Genomic DNA, 15,824 nt, shown 5'->3' on the forward strand with positions numbered 1-15,824 from the left:
GCTACGGGGGGGGGGGGGAAGTATCACTGTGCCCTGAGCTGTCACAATGTAACCGGTGACTCTAATGACTGAATTCAAAGGATCAGCATGACATTCCAGCACCTAGGACTTTCAGAAGCAGGTCAGCAAAGCACTGGTTAAGGTTTTATTTGTCCATTTTCAACAATCTGGTCATGGCATGTATTGTCAGCTTTAATACATTAAGGGAATTCTACTCTGCATATGAACATCTTTAAACAATGCTTAATACTCAGCAAATGCCAAGATGATGTAATTAGAAAGCAGAGTGCTGATGTGCCTCCTAGTTATAAGATAGTTAATTATTAATGTTCTCCTAGCAATCACTGTTGGCGGAAGATCACCCTGGGGAACGTTACACAGGAAGCGTTACAAAAGGCATTATACAAAGCAGCCTTTTATGTTTGCAAAACTGTTATACAGAGGCTTAGTGGTGAACGGTACCTTCTGCAGAACTAGTGTCCTGGGTTCACTTCACTGGAAGGCTTATGCCCCATACACACGATCGGAAATTCCGACAGCAACAGTCCGATGTGAGCTTCTGAACGGTAATTATGCCCCATCTGACTTTTGCTGTCGGAATTTTCGCCAACAAAAGATTGAGAGCTGGTTCTCAAATTTTCAGACGGAAAAAATTGTAACAATTCCGACGTGCAAAATTCCGACGCATGTTTGGAAACAATTCAACGCATGCTCGGAAGCATTGAACTTCATTTTCTCGGCTCGTCGTACTGTTGTACGTCACCGCGTTCTTGACGGTCGAAAGAACTTTTGTGTGACTGTGTGTATGCAAGCCAAGCTTGAGCGGGAATTCCGTCTGAAAAACCATCCAAGGTTTTTCCGACGGAAAATCTGATCGCGTGTATGCGGCATAAGGCACTAAAGCAACATGCCTGCGTGGCTTTCTGTCATTGTTGGCACCAGCGTGAGAGACTGTGATGGGGATAGTAGAGTGCTCTTTGTACGTTATACTGTTGGGGCTATAAAAAGAAATAAAGTACAAGCTGTGTACAGTGGCGGCTGGTGCTCAATTTTTTTTGTTGGGGGGGGGGGGGGCGCAAACAAACAGAAACAAAACAAAACATCAAATGCAGCCACTGTGCCATCAAACGCAGCTACTGTAACCATCAATTGTTGCCAGTGTGCCCCATCAATTGCTGTCAGTGTGTGCCCATCAATTTCTGCCAGTGTGTACCCATCAATTGCCACCAGTGTGCCCCATCAATTGCTGCCAGTGTGCCCATCAATTGCTGCCAGTGTGCCCATCAATTGCCGCCAGTGTGCTGCCAGTTTGCCCCATCAATTGCCGCCAGTGTGCTGCCGGTTTGACCCATCAAATGCAGCCAGTTTGCCCCATCAATTGCCACCAGTGTGCCCCATCAATTGCTGCCAGTGTGCCCATCAATTGCTGCCAGTGTGCCCCATCAAATGCCGCCAGTGTGCTGCCAATTTGCCCCATCAATTGCCGTCAGTGTGCTGCCAATTTGCCCCATTAAATGCCGCCAGTGTGCTGCCTGATTTTCCCCATCAAATGCTGCCAGTGTGCCCCCCTCCCCCCGCCCGGCACTTACCTGCCTAGGTGAAAGCTGTCCTCCGAGTCCGTCTTCTCCCTTCTCCTGCTATGACACAGTAACGCTATGTCACAGCACTTGTCGCTTCAGCCAATCAGGTGATGGGTAACCAGACCCAGTGCACCTGATTGGCTGAGAGGCGGGTCGATGTTAGGGAAGGGATTCCCTAACACAGCACTACGTAAGCAGCGAACGCACAGCAGTGCGCCCGCTGCTTAACAATTTGGAAGCCTATTAGAGCCAATGACTCTAATCAGGCATTTCCAAAACACCCCCACCACTGTAATTCAGATGGTCAGTGCTCAACAAAAGGCTGGACACCTGAATAATGGGCGGCAGCGGCGAAAATAGATAGATTCATCCATATAATGCATGAATCTATCTATTGTTGATTGACGGATGGAGGAGAGAAAAATTGCTGATCGCCGCCATTAGTAGTAAAAAAAATAAAAATAAAATAAAACTATCCCCTATTTTGTAAACGCTATAAATTTTGCGCAAACCAATCGATAAACGCTTATTGCGATTTTTTTTTACCAAAAATAGGTAGAAGAATACGTATCGGCCTAAACTGAGGAAAAAAAATAATTTTATATATGTTTTTGGGGGATATTTATTATAACAAAAAGTAAAAAATATAGAATTTTTTTCAAAATTGTTGCTCTATTTTTGTTTATAGCGCAAAAAATAAAAACCGCAGAGGTGATCAAATACCACCAAAAGAAAGCTCTATTTGTGGGGAAAAAAGGACGCCAATTTTGTTTGGGAGCCATGTCGCACGACCGCGCAATTGTCTGTTAAAGCGACGCAGTGCCGAATTGCAAAACCTGGCCTGGGCATTTAGCTGCCTAAAGGTCCGGTGCTTAAGTGGTTAATGACCCCTGTCAGGTTTTTTTTATCATCTGTGTCACATTGGGCAGATTTACTTCCTGTCCCATAGCCAAAACAGGAAGAGGAGATCCAAAGTGTGGAAATTCCTTGTCACCAGAACTAGTGTCCCCATTGGAAGATTTCTCGTCTACAGGCAAACCCCACTTTTAAGTACACAATGGGATGTATTCCTGTTCTGGGGACAACCCAAAATTTGGGATTTTCTTTTACTTTTGATGAGAACAGTAAACAGGACAAATCTCCCTAACGGGGACACGAGACAGAAATAAAAACTGACAGGGGTTCTAATCCCTCTCCACTCTTATCTAAAAGCAAACACTGTTGCCTTTAGTTACACTTTTAGTGATTGTGACTAGCAGTTTTGCCGCCAAGCTAAAATGCTGATGAATCTCAGTTGTTAGCGATCACATAGCGGATCATAATGATTTTCTTGGCAAAGTACTACTGTAACAAAATGGGGGTGGGGGTGCTAATCATGAGAAAATCACCCGTGTGTCATTCATCAGCCTAACAGTCAGGACAGCTACTATTTTTACTATCAGATCAGCAATGGCCGCCCTTCCATTTCTCTATGAAGGGATTAGTGGAGGAATGTCCTGCCAGCTGTCTGGTCTTGTATGTATATTCTCCTTTATGGCAACTCTGCGGACCGACATTTCAGAGGATCGATAATATGTTGTATACGATGCTCGTCTCCTATAGCAACGCCGCCCCTTCATTAATTACACTACATCCTGCCTTCCTCTGCATCGGGCCAATAAGCCCAACATGACCTCATCACAGCTCACCCGGAAGCGGAAATGTGACCGGCTGTCACGGAAGTTGAACTAGACACCGGAAGTGGCGGCGATGGTAAGATCATAACAATTCCGCGGAGGCTTTGTGATATTTCTTTGTCAGTGATCCCCCCTCCCCCCTTCAGATTGTATAATGTTATGTGTGAGGGAGCGAGAGAGGCGCCTCTGTACCGTCATCCCATTTATGATTGTATAAGGATTATATATTCTCCATTTACCTCTGTATACCACTGACATCTATCCCCCATTCATATCTGTATACCACTGACATCTTCCCTCCATTTACCTCTGTATACCACTGACATCTACCCCCCATTCATCTCTGTATACCACTGACATCTTCCCTCCATTTACCTCTGTATACCACTGACATCTACCCCCCATTCATCTCTGTATACCACTGACATCTTCCCTCCATTTACCTCTGTATACCACTGACATCTACCCTCCATTCATCTCTGTATACCACTGACATCTACCCCCCATTCATCTCTGTATACCACTGACATCTACCCCCCATTCATCTCTGTATACCACTGACATCTTCCCTCCATTTACCTCTGTATACCACTGACATCTACCCCCCATTCATCTCTGTATACCACTGACATCTACCCCCCATTCATCTCTGTATACCACTGACATCTACCCTCCATTCATCTCTGTATACCACTGTGACATCTGCCCCCCATGTATCTCTGTATACCACTGACATCTGCCCTCCATTTACCTCTGTATACCACTGACATCTACCCCCCCCATTCACCTCTGTATACCACTGACATCTACCCTCCATTCATCTCTGTATACCACTGACATCTGCCCTCCATTAATCTCTGTATACCACTGACATCTGCCCCCCATTTATCTCTGTATACCACTGACATCTACCCCCCCCATTCACCTCTGTATACCACTGACATCTACCCTCCATTCATCTCTGTATACCACTGACATCTACCCTCCATTAATCTCTGTATACCACTGACATCTGCCCCCCATTTATCTCTGTATACCACTGACATCTCCCCCCATTCATCTCTGTATACCACTGACATCTGCCCCCCATTCTTATCTGTATACCACTGACATCTGCCCCCCATTCACCTCTGTATACCACTGACATCTATCCCCCATTCATCTCTGTATACCACTGACATCTACCCCCCCCCCATTCATCTCTGTATACCACTGACATCTACTCCCCCCCCCACCCATTCATCTCTGTATACCACTGACATCTACCCCCCATTCTTATCTGTATACCACTGACATCTGCCCCCCATTCACCTCTGTATAGCACTGACATCTATCCCCCATTCACCTCTGTATACCACTGACATCTGCCCCCCATTCACCTCTGTATACCACTGACATCTGCCCCCCATTCACCTCTGTATACCACTGACATCTGCCCCCCATTCATCTCTGTATACCACTGACATCTACCCCCCCATTCATCTCTGTATACCACTGACATCTATCCCCCATTCACCTCTGTATACCACTGACATCTACCCCCCATTCATTTCTGTATACCACTGACATCTACCCCCCATTCATCTCTGTATACCACTGACATCTACCCCCCATTCATTTCTGTATACCACTGACATCTGCCCCCCATTCATCTCTGTATACCACTGACATCTGCCCCCCATTCATCTCTGTATACCACTGACATCTGCCCCCCATTTACCTCTGTATACCACTGACATCTGCCCCCCATTCATCTCTGGATACCACTGACATCTGCCCTCCATTCATCTCTGTATACCACTGACATTGCCCCCCATTCACCTCTGTATACCACTGACATCTGCCCCCCATTCACCTCTGTATACCACTGACATCTACTCCCCATTCATCTCTGTATACCACTGACATCTACCCCCCATTCATCTCTGAATACCACTGACATCTACCCCCCATTCACCTCTGTATACCACTGACATCTATCCCCCATTCACCTCTGTATACCACTGACATTTATCCCCCATTCACCTCTGTATACCACTGACATTTATCCCCCATTCACCTCTGTATACCACTGACATCTGCCCCCCCATTCATCTCTGTATACCACTGACATCTGCCCCCCCCATTCATCTCTGTATACCACTGACATCTATCCCCCCCCCCCATTCATCTCTGCATACCACTGACATCTACCCCCCATTTACCTCCTGCATACCACTGACATCTGCCCCCCATTCACCTCTGTATACCACTGACATCTGCCCTCAATTCACCTTTGTATACCACTGACATCTACTCCCCATTCATCTCTGTATACCACTGACATCTACTCCACATTCATCTCTGTATACCACTGACATCTGCCCTCCAGTCACCTCTGTATACCACTGACATCTGCCCCCCATTCATCTCTGGATACCACTGACATCTGCCCCCCATTCATCTCTGTATACCACTGACATCTACCCCCCATTCATCTCTGTATACCACTGACATCTGCCCTCCATTCACTTCTGTATACCACTGACATCTACCCCCCCATTCATCTCTGTATACCACTGACATCTGCCCCCCCCATTCACTTCTGTATACCACTGACATCTATCCCCCATTCATCTCTGTATACCACTGACATCTATCCCCCCCCATTCATCTCTGCATACCACTGACATCTACCCCCCATTCACCTCTGTATACCACTGACATCTGCCCTCCATTCACCTTTGTATACCACTGACATCTACCCCCCATTCACCTCTGTATACCACTGACATCTTCCCTCCATTTACCTCTGTATACCACTGACATCTATCCCCCATTCATCTCTGTATACCACTGACATCTGCCCCCCATTCTTATCTGTATACCACTGACATCTGCCCCCCATTCATCTCTGTATACCACTGACATCTACCCTCCATTCATCTCTGTATACCACTGACATCTACCCCCCATTCATCTCTGTATACCACTGACATCTACCCTCCATTCACCTTTGTATACCACTGACATCTATCCCCCATTCACCTATGTATACCACTGACATCTGCCCTCCATTCATCTCTGTATACCACTGACATCTACCCCCCATTCATCTCTGTATACCACTGACATCTACCCCCATTCACCTCTGTATACCACTGACATCTATCCCCCATTCACCTCTGTATACCACTGACATGTATCCCCCATTCACCTCTGTATACCACTGACATCTGCCCCCCCATTCATCTCTGTATACCACTGACATCTGCCCCCCCATTCATCTCTGTATACCACTGACATCTATCCCCCCCCCATTCATCTCTGCATACCACTGACATCTACCCCCCATTTACCTCCTGCATACCACTGACATCTGCCCCCCATTCACCTCTGTATACCACTGACATCTGCCCTCAATTCACCTTTGTATACCACTGACATCTACTCCCCATTCATCTCTGTATACCACTGACATCTACTCCCCATTCATCTCTGTATACCACTGACATCTGCCCTCCAGTCACCTCTGTATACCACTGACATCTGCCCCCCATTCATCTCTGGATACCACTGACATCTGCCCCCCATTCATCTCTGTATACCACTGACATCTACCCCCCATTCATCTCTGTATACCACTGACATCTGCCCCCCATTCATCTCTGGATACCACTGACATCTGCCCCCCATTCATCTCTGTATACCACTGACATCTACCCCCCATTCATCTCTGTATACCACTGACATCTACCCCCCCCCATTCATCTCTGTATACCACTGACATCTACCCCCCATTCATCTCTGTATACCACTGACATCTGCCCTCCATTCACTTCTGTATACCACTGACATCTACCCCCCCATTCATCTCTGTATACCACTGACATCTGCCCCCCCCATTCACTTCTGTATACCACTGACATCTATCCCCCATTCATCTCTGTATACCACTGACATCTATCCCCCCCCATTCATCTCTGCATACCACTGACATCTACCCCCCATTCACCTCTGTATACCACTGACATCTACCCCCCCATTCACCTCTGTATACCACTGACATCTGCCCTCCATTCACCTTTTGTATACCACTGACATCTACCCCCCATTCACCTCTGTATACCACTGACATCTTCCCTCCATTTACCTCTGTATACCACTGACATCTATCCCCCATTCATCTCTGTATACCACTGACATCTGCCCCCCATTCTTATCTGTATACCACTGACATCTGCCCCCCATTCTTATCTGTATACCACTGACATCTACCCTCCATTCATCTCTGTATACCACTGACATCTACCCCCCATTCATCTCTGTATACCACTGACATCTACCCTCCATTCACCTTTGTATACCACTGACATCTATCCCCCATTCACCTATGTATACCACTGACATCTGCCCTCCATTCATCTCTGTATACCACTGACATCTACCCTCCATTCACCTTTGTATACCACTGACATCTATCCCCCATTCACCTCTGTATACCACTGACATCTACCCTCCATTCACCTTTGTATACCACTGACATCTATCCCCCATTCACCTCTGTATACCACTGAAATCTGGACGCCCCCCCCCCCCCCCCCCCCCCCCCCCCACACACACACACACACACACACACACACACACACACACACACACACACACACACACACACACACACACACACACACACACACACACACACACACACACACACACACAGTTGTGCTCATAAGTTTACATACCCTGGCAGAATTTATGATTTCTTGGCCATTTTTCAGAGAATATGAATGATAACACAAAACATTTTTCACTCATGGTTAGTGTTTGGCTGAAGCCTTTTATTATCAATCAACTGTGTTTACTCTTTTTATATCTTATATACTGCCATATCCTCATTAATCTCTAAAAGACAAAGACCCCCCAGTCACATCTGCATCACCGACATCCCCAGTCACCTCTCTGTACCTGACATGGACCCCCAATCACAACCTAATCACTTCTATATACCGTACTTGACCAATACCTATATTCACTATCTATATATATATATATATATATTATAATTTTTTTATTTGACAAAAAAGCTTTTCTTTTTACAAATCTTTATGTGTCCTCAGGATAGCGAGTATTCAGACCCCGACCTGGCAGGCTTGGGAGAGATGGAGAATGGAGAGAATGCACCAGTGTACTGCATTTGCCGCAAGCCAGATATCAACTGCTTTATGATGTGAGACTAATTTTATTATCTTTATTGAATCAGCAATATTGCTGAATAAAATCTTATTCCTACAGCAGCACTAGCCTTCTTTCATGTTTCTTGTAGATGTCTTACATCAGCTCAAGGCTAAAATCCAGTCTTTTAGACAGTTTTGTACAATTGTACGGGCTCCTGTCCTGTCCTGTACTGTACTTGATTACTCTGATTTCACTGCACACTGTGAGCTTCCCACAATGCCCATTAGAAGCCGCAGAAAGTCAGAGGTTTTCTTGTTTCCTGGCTGGAGGGTTCCCAGCATCCTCTAGCCTTTGTTCTCCAGCCTTATTATCCCCGGCTATCACCTTTTTATTCATTGGAGGCTCCACATCCTCCCACCAACTCTAATTTGCTTGCATTGCCTAGCAATGTACAGAGAATTAGTGATGACATCACTGGGTCTAATATAAGGTACGTATGGATAGTAAAAGGTTTTATTTAACCACTTTACCACCGGGCTTGTTTTTCAGATTCGGTGTTTACGAGCGTAAAACAGTTGTTTTTTTTTTGCTAGAAAATTACTTAAAACCCTCAAACATTATATATTTTATTTTTCTAACACCCTAGAGAATAAAATGGCAGTCATTGCAATACTTTTTGTCTCACCGTATTTGTGCAGCGGTCTTACAAGCGCACTTTTTTTGGAGAAAAAAAATCACTTTTTTGAATTAAAAAATAAGACAACAATAAATTTTGCCCAATTTTTTTATATATTGTGAAAGATAATGTTACGCCGAGTAAAATGATACTCAGCATGTCACGCTTAAAAATTGCGCCCGCTTGTGGCATGGCGTCAAACTTTTACCCTTAAAAATCTCGATAGGCGACGTTTAAAAAATTCTACAGGTTGCATTTTTTGAGTTGCAGCGAAGGTCTAGGGCTAGAATTATTGCTCTCGCTCTAACGATCGCGGCGATACCTCACTTGTGTTGTTTGAACACCGTTTTCATATGCGGGCGCTACTCGCGAATGCGCTCGCTTCTGTGCGCGAGCTCGTTGGGACGGGGGCTTTAAAACATTTTTTTTTTTTTGTTTTCTTATTTAGTTTTATAATTTTTTTACACTGAAATAAAAAACTAAATAAAAATTGATCACTTTTATTCCTATTACAAGGAATGTAAACATCCCTTGTAATAGAAAAAAGCATGACAGGTCCTCTTATATATGAGATCTGGGGTCAAAAAGACCTCAGATCTCATATTTAGACTTAAATGCAAAAAAAGAAAAAAAAATGTAAACTGTCATTTTTTCAAATGACAAAAAAAAAAATGTTTCTTTAAGACGCTGGGCGGGACTGACGTTTTGATGTCACTTCTGCCCAGCAGAGCTATGGGGACGGATGGGGGTGATTTTTCCCTCACTCGCATCCCCACACAGCCAGCAAGAGGACCCGATCGCCTCCGCCGCTATCGACGGCTCTGGTGAGCGGCGGAGGGCGCGGGGGAGGGGGGGGGACCCTCTCCCGCCACCGATACCGGCGATCTCACGGCGAATCCGCTGCAGAGACCGCCGTTATCGTGTACAGGACCGGCCACTGAAGAGATGGACATCTCGGTTGTGGCAGCAGCTGCTGCCGTTACCGAGATATCCATCTTTAAAAAGAGGACGTCTTTTTACCATGGGGCGGTGGTCAAGAGGTTAACAATGTAATTGAGTGTTAATGAAGGGGGGGGGGCAAAATATAAGTGGATTAAAGTTAAGAACCTAATCACTGAGTAATATGTATTGTTTATTGATATATGTGTATGCAGTTTAATTTTCTTACATTTTACAATGCTATCTATGTCTCTTCCTTTCCTGTTCTGTCTGACACTCATCACCTTAAAATCTCTACTAGATTATGTGTTTTAGTACTAATTTTGTCCATGATGGGGAGATTTCTGTTCAGTCTGACACATGTCAAATAGAAATCTCCCAAATGGCCAAACACACACAGGGGTTTATTTACTAAAGGCAAATCCTCTGTGCACTTGGAAGTGCAGTTGCTGTAGATCTGAGGGGGACATGTAAGAAAAACAAAAAAATGCATTTTTGCTTGCACATGATTGGATGATCGAAATTAGCAGAGCTTCCCCTCAGATTTACAGCGACTGCACTTCCAAGTAGATTTTCCTTTAGTAAATCGACCCCACAGTGTTTAAATGTTGGGTGGTTCTAACCCTTCTCCAGTTTTTTTAAAAAGGGAAAATTGGATGTTGATTCTTCTACCATGTACTATATGGACAATTTTTTTAGCTATAACGCTGCAACATTTGTATTTTTTAAATTGTGTACTGCTTGATGACAACTTGCCTGTTTTCTGTTTGCACAGTGGGTGTGATCATTGCAATGAGTGGTTCCATGGAGACTGTATCAACATCACAGAGAAGATGGCCAAGGCCATTCGGGAGTGGTACTGCATGACATGCCGAGGTGAGGAAGGCCACCAGTTTTTATCACAAATAAAAAGCAAACTGATAGACTTGGGGAACCCCCTTAATAGTATCCTCTGTACTATTTTAGGTGCTCCCCAAGTCTAAGAACTGATGACATCACTGTGACATTGGCTGTAACATGCCCAGTAACTATAATTGTGACTTCAGTGGCATTGGTGGTTTATGCTGTGTTTTCTTAAAAAACAAACCAAAAAAAATTGCAATCCGTACACTGAGCTCTGATGACTTTAGAAAAAAAGGTTGAGCTTTATGTGTCAACATACTACTTCTTATTAGGAAATGTTTCCCCATGTCCACCATGTAGATTTTGGTCCCAAGGGTAGGTTTTCATCTGGTTGGTGGCTGAGGAAAAACTTTAGATCTGTTCTTAGTAGGAATACCTTGACATGTGAGACCATAAGTGATAGATCCTAAGGTTAACCTGGGTGATGGAAACATGGTAAATGGCATTGTATATTTGCTCTAAGGGAATTCTATACATTGCAATGTTTTTACCCAATTTTTTGAATAGTTATCCAGTTCCCTGTGCACAAGTGTCCTCACACAGGTGCGTGTTGCAGCAGAGGAGACGGGATTTGTCAGTCCGCTTAGGAGTCGCTTTACTGCTAACGCCGGCACCGCCCCAGTGTAAAAGTAGTTTTAGGGGCTGAAAAAATGACATACCGGAATGATGCCTGTAGGTGCAAGCATTATCCCGGTAAAACTACTTCAAACCAAGGATGTCCTACAGGCGGGAAGTAGTTAAACCTCATATAGCTTCCCACTCCTCCATTTTAACTAAGTCTTCTATAGCCTGTTGTGATGTTATTGTGCTGCTTAGCTTTGTATCATCAGCAAACTCTGAGATTGAACATTTATACCCATCTCTATATTACTTATGAGCAAGTTAAGCGGAATTGGTCCCAGAATAGAACCCTGGGGTACCCCGCTCAAAACTCTAGACCAGGCATATGCAATTAGCGGACCTCCAGCTGTTGCAGAACTACGATTCCCATGAGGCACAGCAAGACTCTGACAGCCACAAGCATATGACACCCAGAGTCAGAGGCATGATGGGACTTGTAGTTTTGCAACAGCTGGAGGTCCGCTACTTGCATATCCCTGCTCTAGACCATTCTCCAGGTACATAAAATATCCTCAATGTCAAAAGACATTAATCTGTAAATTAAGCATTTTTGGGGTATTGTATCAAATGCCCTAACAAAATCTAGATATACTACGTCCACAGGCCTTCATGTATCAATATTCTAGCTCACCTTCTCATAGAATGTTAAAAGGCTGGTCTGGCAAGGACAGTTCTACATAACTTCATGTTGGTAACTACCAATGATACTATTTTCATCAGCATATTCTTGGATATGATCTCTTTTCATTCCTTCTAATGTTTTACGAGGAAAGAGGGGGGTTGAGGTGCCAACTGTGATATTCCTAATATTTCTAGATAATGTAAGTATAGTGTGTGTATACTCACAGGTTCACTTGGAGATGTAGTCCATCAAGGATGGGGGTGTCCTTAGGTCTGTGGATGCCGGTCTGCAGGCTCTGGTGGTGTTTCCCTGGCTTCTCAGCGGTATCGCATACAGGAAGCTCCATACTGTCTGTATGCGATACCACTCAGAAGCCAGGGAAACGCCACCGGAGCCTGAAGACTGGCATCCCCAGACCTAAGGACACCCCCATGCTTGATGGACTACATCTCCAAGTGAACCTGTGAGTATACTTACATTATCTAGAAATATTAGGAATATCACAGTTCGCGCCTCCACCCCCCTCTTCCCTTGTACTGTTTTGCTGACAGAGGTCATGGACACCCTCTGAGGATGGCTGCCTCTTCCTGCCCTTTGTTACACAGACTGACTTAGAAGTGCTATTAGAACCACTATTACCGCTGTTTTAAAGGTATCACATGACCACGAGCGCCAGAATCCCCCCCCCCCCCCCCTCTTTATGAAACTTCTAATGTTTTAAATGTTGTTCATGTTAGCTGACTGGTCTGTAGTTTATACAGTATCTTGGCCCTTTTTTTGTATATTGGTACCGCGTTTTGCTTTTCGCCAATCTGCTGGTACCATTCCAGTTCGTAAACTGTCCTTCAGAATAGGGGTCTGGCTATAATATGGCTAAGTTCTTTAAGAACTCTTGGGTCCTGATGATTTAGTCACATGAAGATTTTCTAGTCCTTTTTTTAAATTTTTTTTGAACATTACTGTCTTGTTTAGTATAATCAGAGTAGAAGAATATATTTAATATAGTTGCCATCCCCCTGTTAATTGTAACAAACTTCTCCTGATCATTTTTAATGGGGTCAATATTTTCTGTCATAGTTTGTAGTTTTGAAATGCAGATAATGACCCTTTTGGCATTTTATTGTCTAAAGCAGTGGTCATCAACCCTGTCCTCGGGGGCCCACTAACATGCCAGGTTTTATGTATTACCTTGGGGAGATGCAGACTAGAATACTTCAATCGCTGAGCAGCAAATTATGTATTTCAGTTATCTTGAAAACCTGGCCTGTTGGTTGGCCCTGATGACAGGGTTGATGACCACTTGTCTAAAGGACAGTTTATTTTTTTTCTTGTTCGTATGCTTTTTTTTTTATGTTGGGTTTGAAATTACACATCGGCCAGTGTAGCAATACAATTATATCAATTTATCAGCAAAAAAGTAGTTCTCCTTAAAAAAAGAGAAACTGCAGTTTGATTTACAGTGTCAATTCATATTTCCAGCGAAATATCCCCATTTGGAGATTAAATACCGACATAAGAAGAGCAAGGATAGGGAAAAAGAGACGGAGAGGGACGAGAACGAAGAGATGATGATGATAAAGAGCGACAAGAGGAGGAATAGCACCAGCAGTGTGAGTAAGGTAATTGTTATGGGCAGCACAGTGGTGTAGTGGTTAGCACTTTCACCTAGCAGCAAGAAGGGTCGCTGGTTCGAATCCCGACAACGACACCATCTGCCTGGAGTTTGCATGTTCTCCCTGTGCCTGCCTGGGTTTCCTCCGGGTACTCCGGTTTCCTCCCACACTCTAAAGATATGCTGGTAGGTTGATTGGATCCTGTCTAAAATTGGCCCTAGTATATTGATGCATGTGTATTATGGACTTTAGATTGTAAGCTCCTTGAGGGTAGTGACTGATGTGAATGTACAATGTATATGTAAAGCGCTAGGTAAATTGACAGCGCTATATAAGTATCTGAAATAAATACCTTTTTGAAATAAGAATGTTAAGGCAGAAGGTTTTTTATCATAATGCATTCTATGCATTAAGATAAAAAGCCTTCAATGTGTAACAGCCCGCCTCATACTTACCTGAGCCCCCTCTCTATCCAGCGATGTCCACGAGTCCCTTGGCTGTCCGGGACTCTCCCTCCTGGTTGGCTACTGCTGCTGTCAATCAAAGTCAGTTAGCCAATAAGGAGAGAGGGGGCGGGCCGAACAGCAGCTCCATGTCTGAATGGACACACGGAGCTGCAACTCGACTCTGGTGCCCCCATAGCAAGCTGCTTGCTGTGGGGGCAATTAACAGGAGAGAGGGGCAGCGAAGAGGGACTTCAGAAGAGGGGGATTTGGACTGCCCTGTGCAAATCCACTGCACAGAGCAGGCAAGTATAACATGGTTGTTGTTGTGTGTGTTTGTGTGTGTTTTTTTTTTGTAAATAAGACTTTAGAATCACTTTAAAGTGGGTTTTGAATTCCTGTAGACTTTTATATAAGAATGCAAAAGCTTATTGACAGGCCCTAAAACTAAGTGAGATTTTACAGACACCTTTCATGCAAAGGACTACATGTTATAGTGCATGCATTTAAACAGCATACTAGGTGATCTGTTTTATGTGATCTGTCTGAGCAAATCAGCCCACAAAGGAGTAATGGCTTTAGTTTTTTGGGACTTTGGGTCACAGGAGCTTAACAGTAAATTTAATTCTGTGACCCAAAAGGGAAGTACAGCCAAAAGAGTGTTTGGCCATATTTCTCTTCTGAGGGGTAATTTAACCAATTACCCCTGGAAATTAGGTGTGCTGCATATGCCCAAAAAAAAAACTTAAAGCGGGGGTTCACCCAAAAAAAAAAATTCTAACATTACATTGACCTGAGTTGTGATCATGACATTATGCTGACCGTTTTAATACCATTGCCGTACATACCGTTTTATCTATATTTTCACCGCGGCTTCCGGGTATGTAATCTGCGGGACTGGGCGTTCCTAATTAATTGACATGCTTCCGACCGGCGCATACAGCGTGTCACGAGTTGCCGAAAGAAGCCGAACGTCAGTGTGCAGGCGCCGTATAGAGCCGACTCGCAGTGCGGCTTCTTTCGGCAAAACTTGTGACGCGCTGTATGCGCCGGTCGGAAACATGTCAATCAATTAGGAACGCTTAGTGCCGCAGATTACATACCCGGAAGCCGCGGTGAAAATATAGATAAAACGGTATGTACGGCAATAAAATTTAAAAGGTCAGCATAATGTCATTATCACAACTCGGCTCAATGTAATGTTAGAATTTTTTTTTTTTTTGGGTGAACCCCCGCTTTAAAGTGCACAGGTGTATAGCTTGCATAAGGTATTGTCATTTCTACAATCCCCTCTATAAATGATGTGCCTCGGTGTATGTGGTTTTGTTAAAATAAGCCGTTCTATATCTTATTTTAGAACGGAACTCTAAGGACCAGCCACCTCTCTCTCCCCCCCCCCCCCCCCCCCCCCCCAGTCTGACAGCTACAGTGGGAGGGGCCTAGAAACCCCAGCTGACATCAGCTGTCACGTGAGCACCAAGTGGTGCTCGGAAATACAGTAGAGAGCGGCTTATTTTTACAAAACCACGTACACTGGGCACGTTAGATAATGTAATAGAGGGGATTGTAGCAATGTCACTATAGCAGCAGTCGA

At 44.4% G+C, this 15,824-nt stretch overlaps 1 protein-coding gene across 3 annotated transcripts in view; it reads left to right on the forward strand.

Moving 5' to 3' along the window:
* Window positions 1–3,224: 3,224 nt before the first annotated feature.
* Window positions 3,225–15,824, forward strand: part of CXXC1 (CXXC finger protein 1) — a 30,347-nt gene continuing 17,747 nt past the window's right edge. For 2 of the 3 annotated variants that reach the window (XM_040324344.1, XM_040324346.1), the window contains exons 1-4: window positions 3,225–3,332; window positions 8,356–8,465; window positions 10,804–10,904; window positions 13,654–13,793. In XM_040324344.1, coding sequence (XP_040180278.1) covers window positions 3,330–3,332; window positions 8,356–8,465; window positions 10,804–10,904; window positions 13,654–13,793 — 354 coding nt within the window. In that variant the 5' untranslated portion in view covers window positions 3,225–3,329. The remainder of the gene's footprint in view (window positions 3,333–8,355; window positions 8,466–10,803; window positions 10,905–13,653; window positions 13,794–15,824) is intronic. The other variant, XM_040324345.1, reaches the window with a different exon arrangement.

This window comes from Rana temporaria, chromosome 9 (assembly GCF_905171775.1).
Source record: "Rana temporaria chromosome 9, aRanTem1.1, whole genome shotgun sequence".
Lineage (NCBI taxonomy): Eukaryota > Metazoa > Chordata > Amphibia > Anura > Ranidae > Rana > Rana temporaria.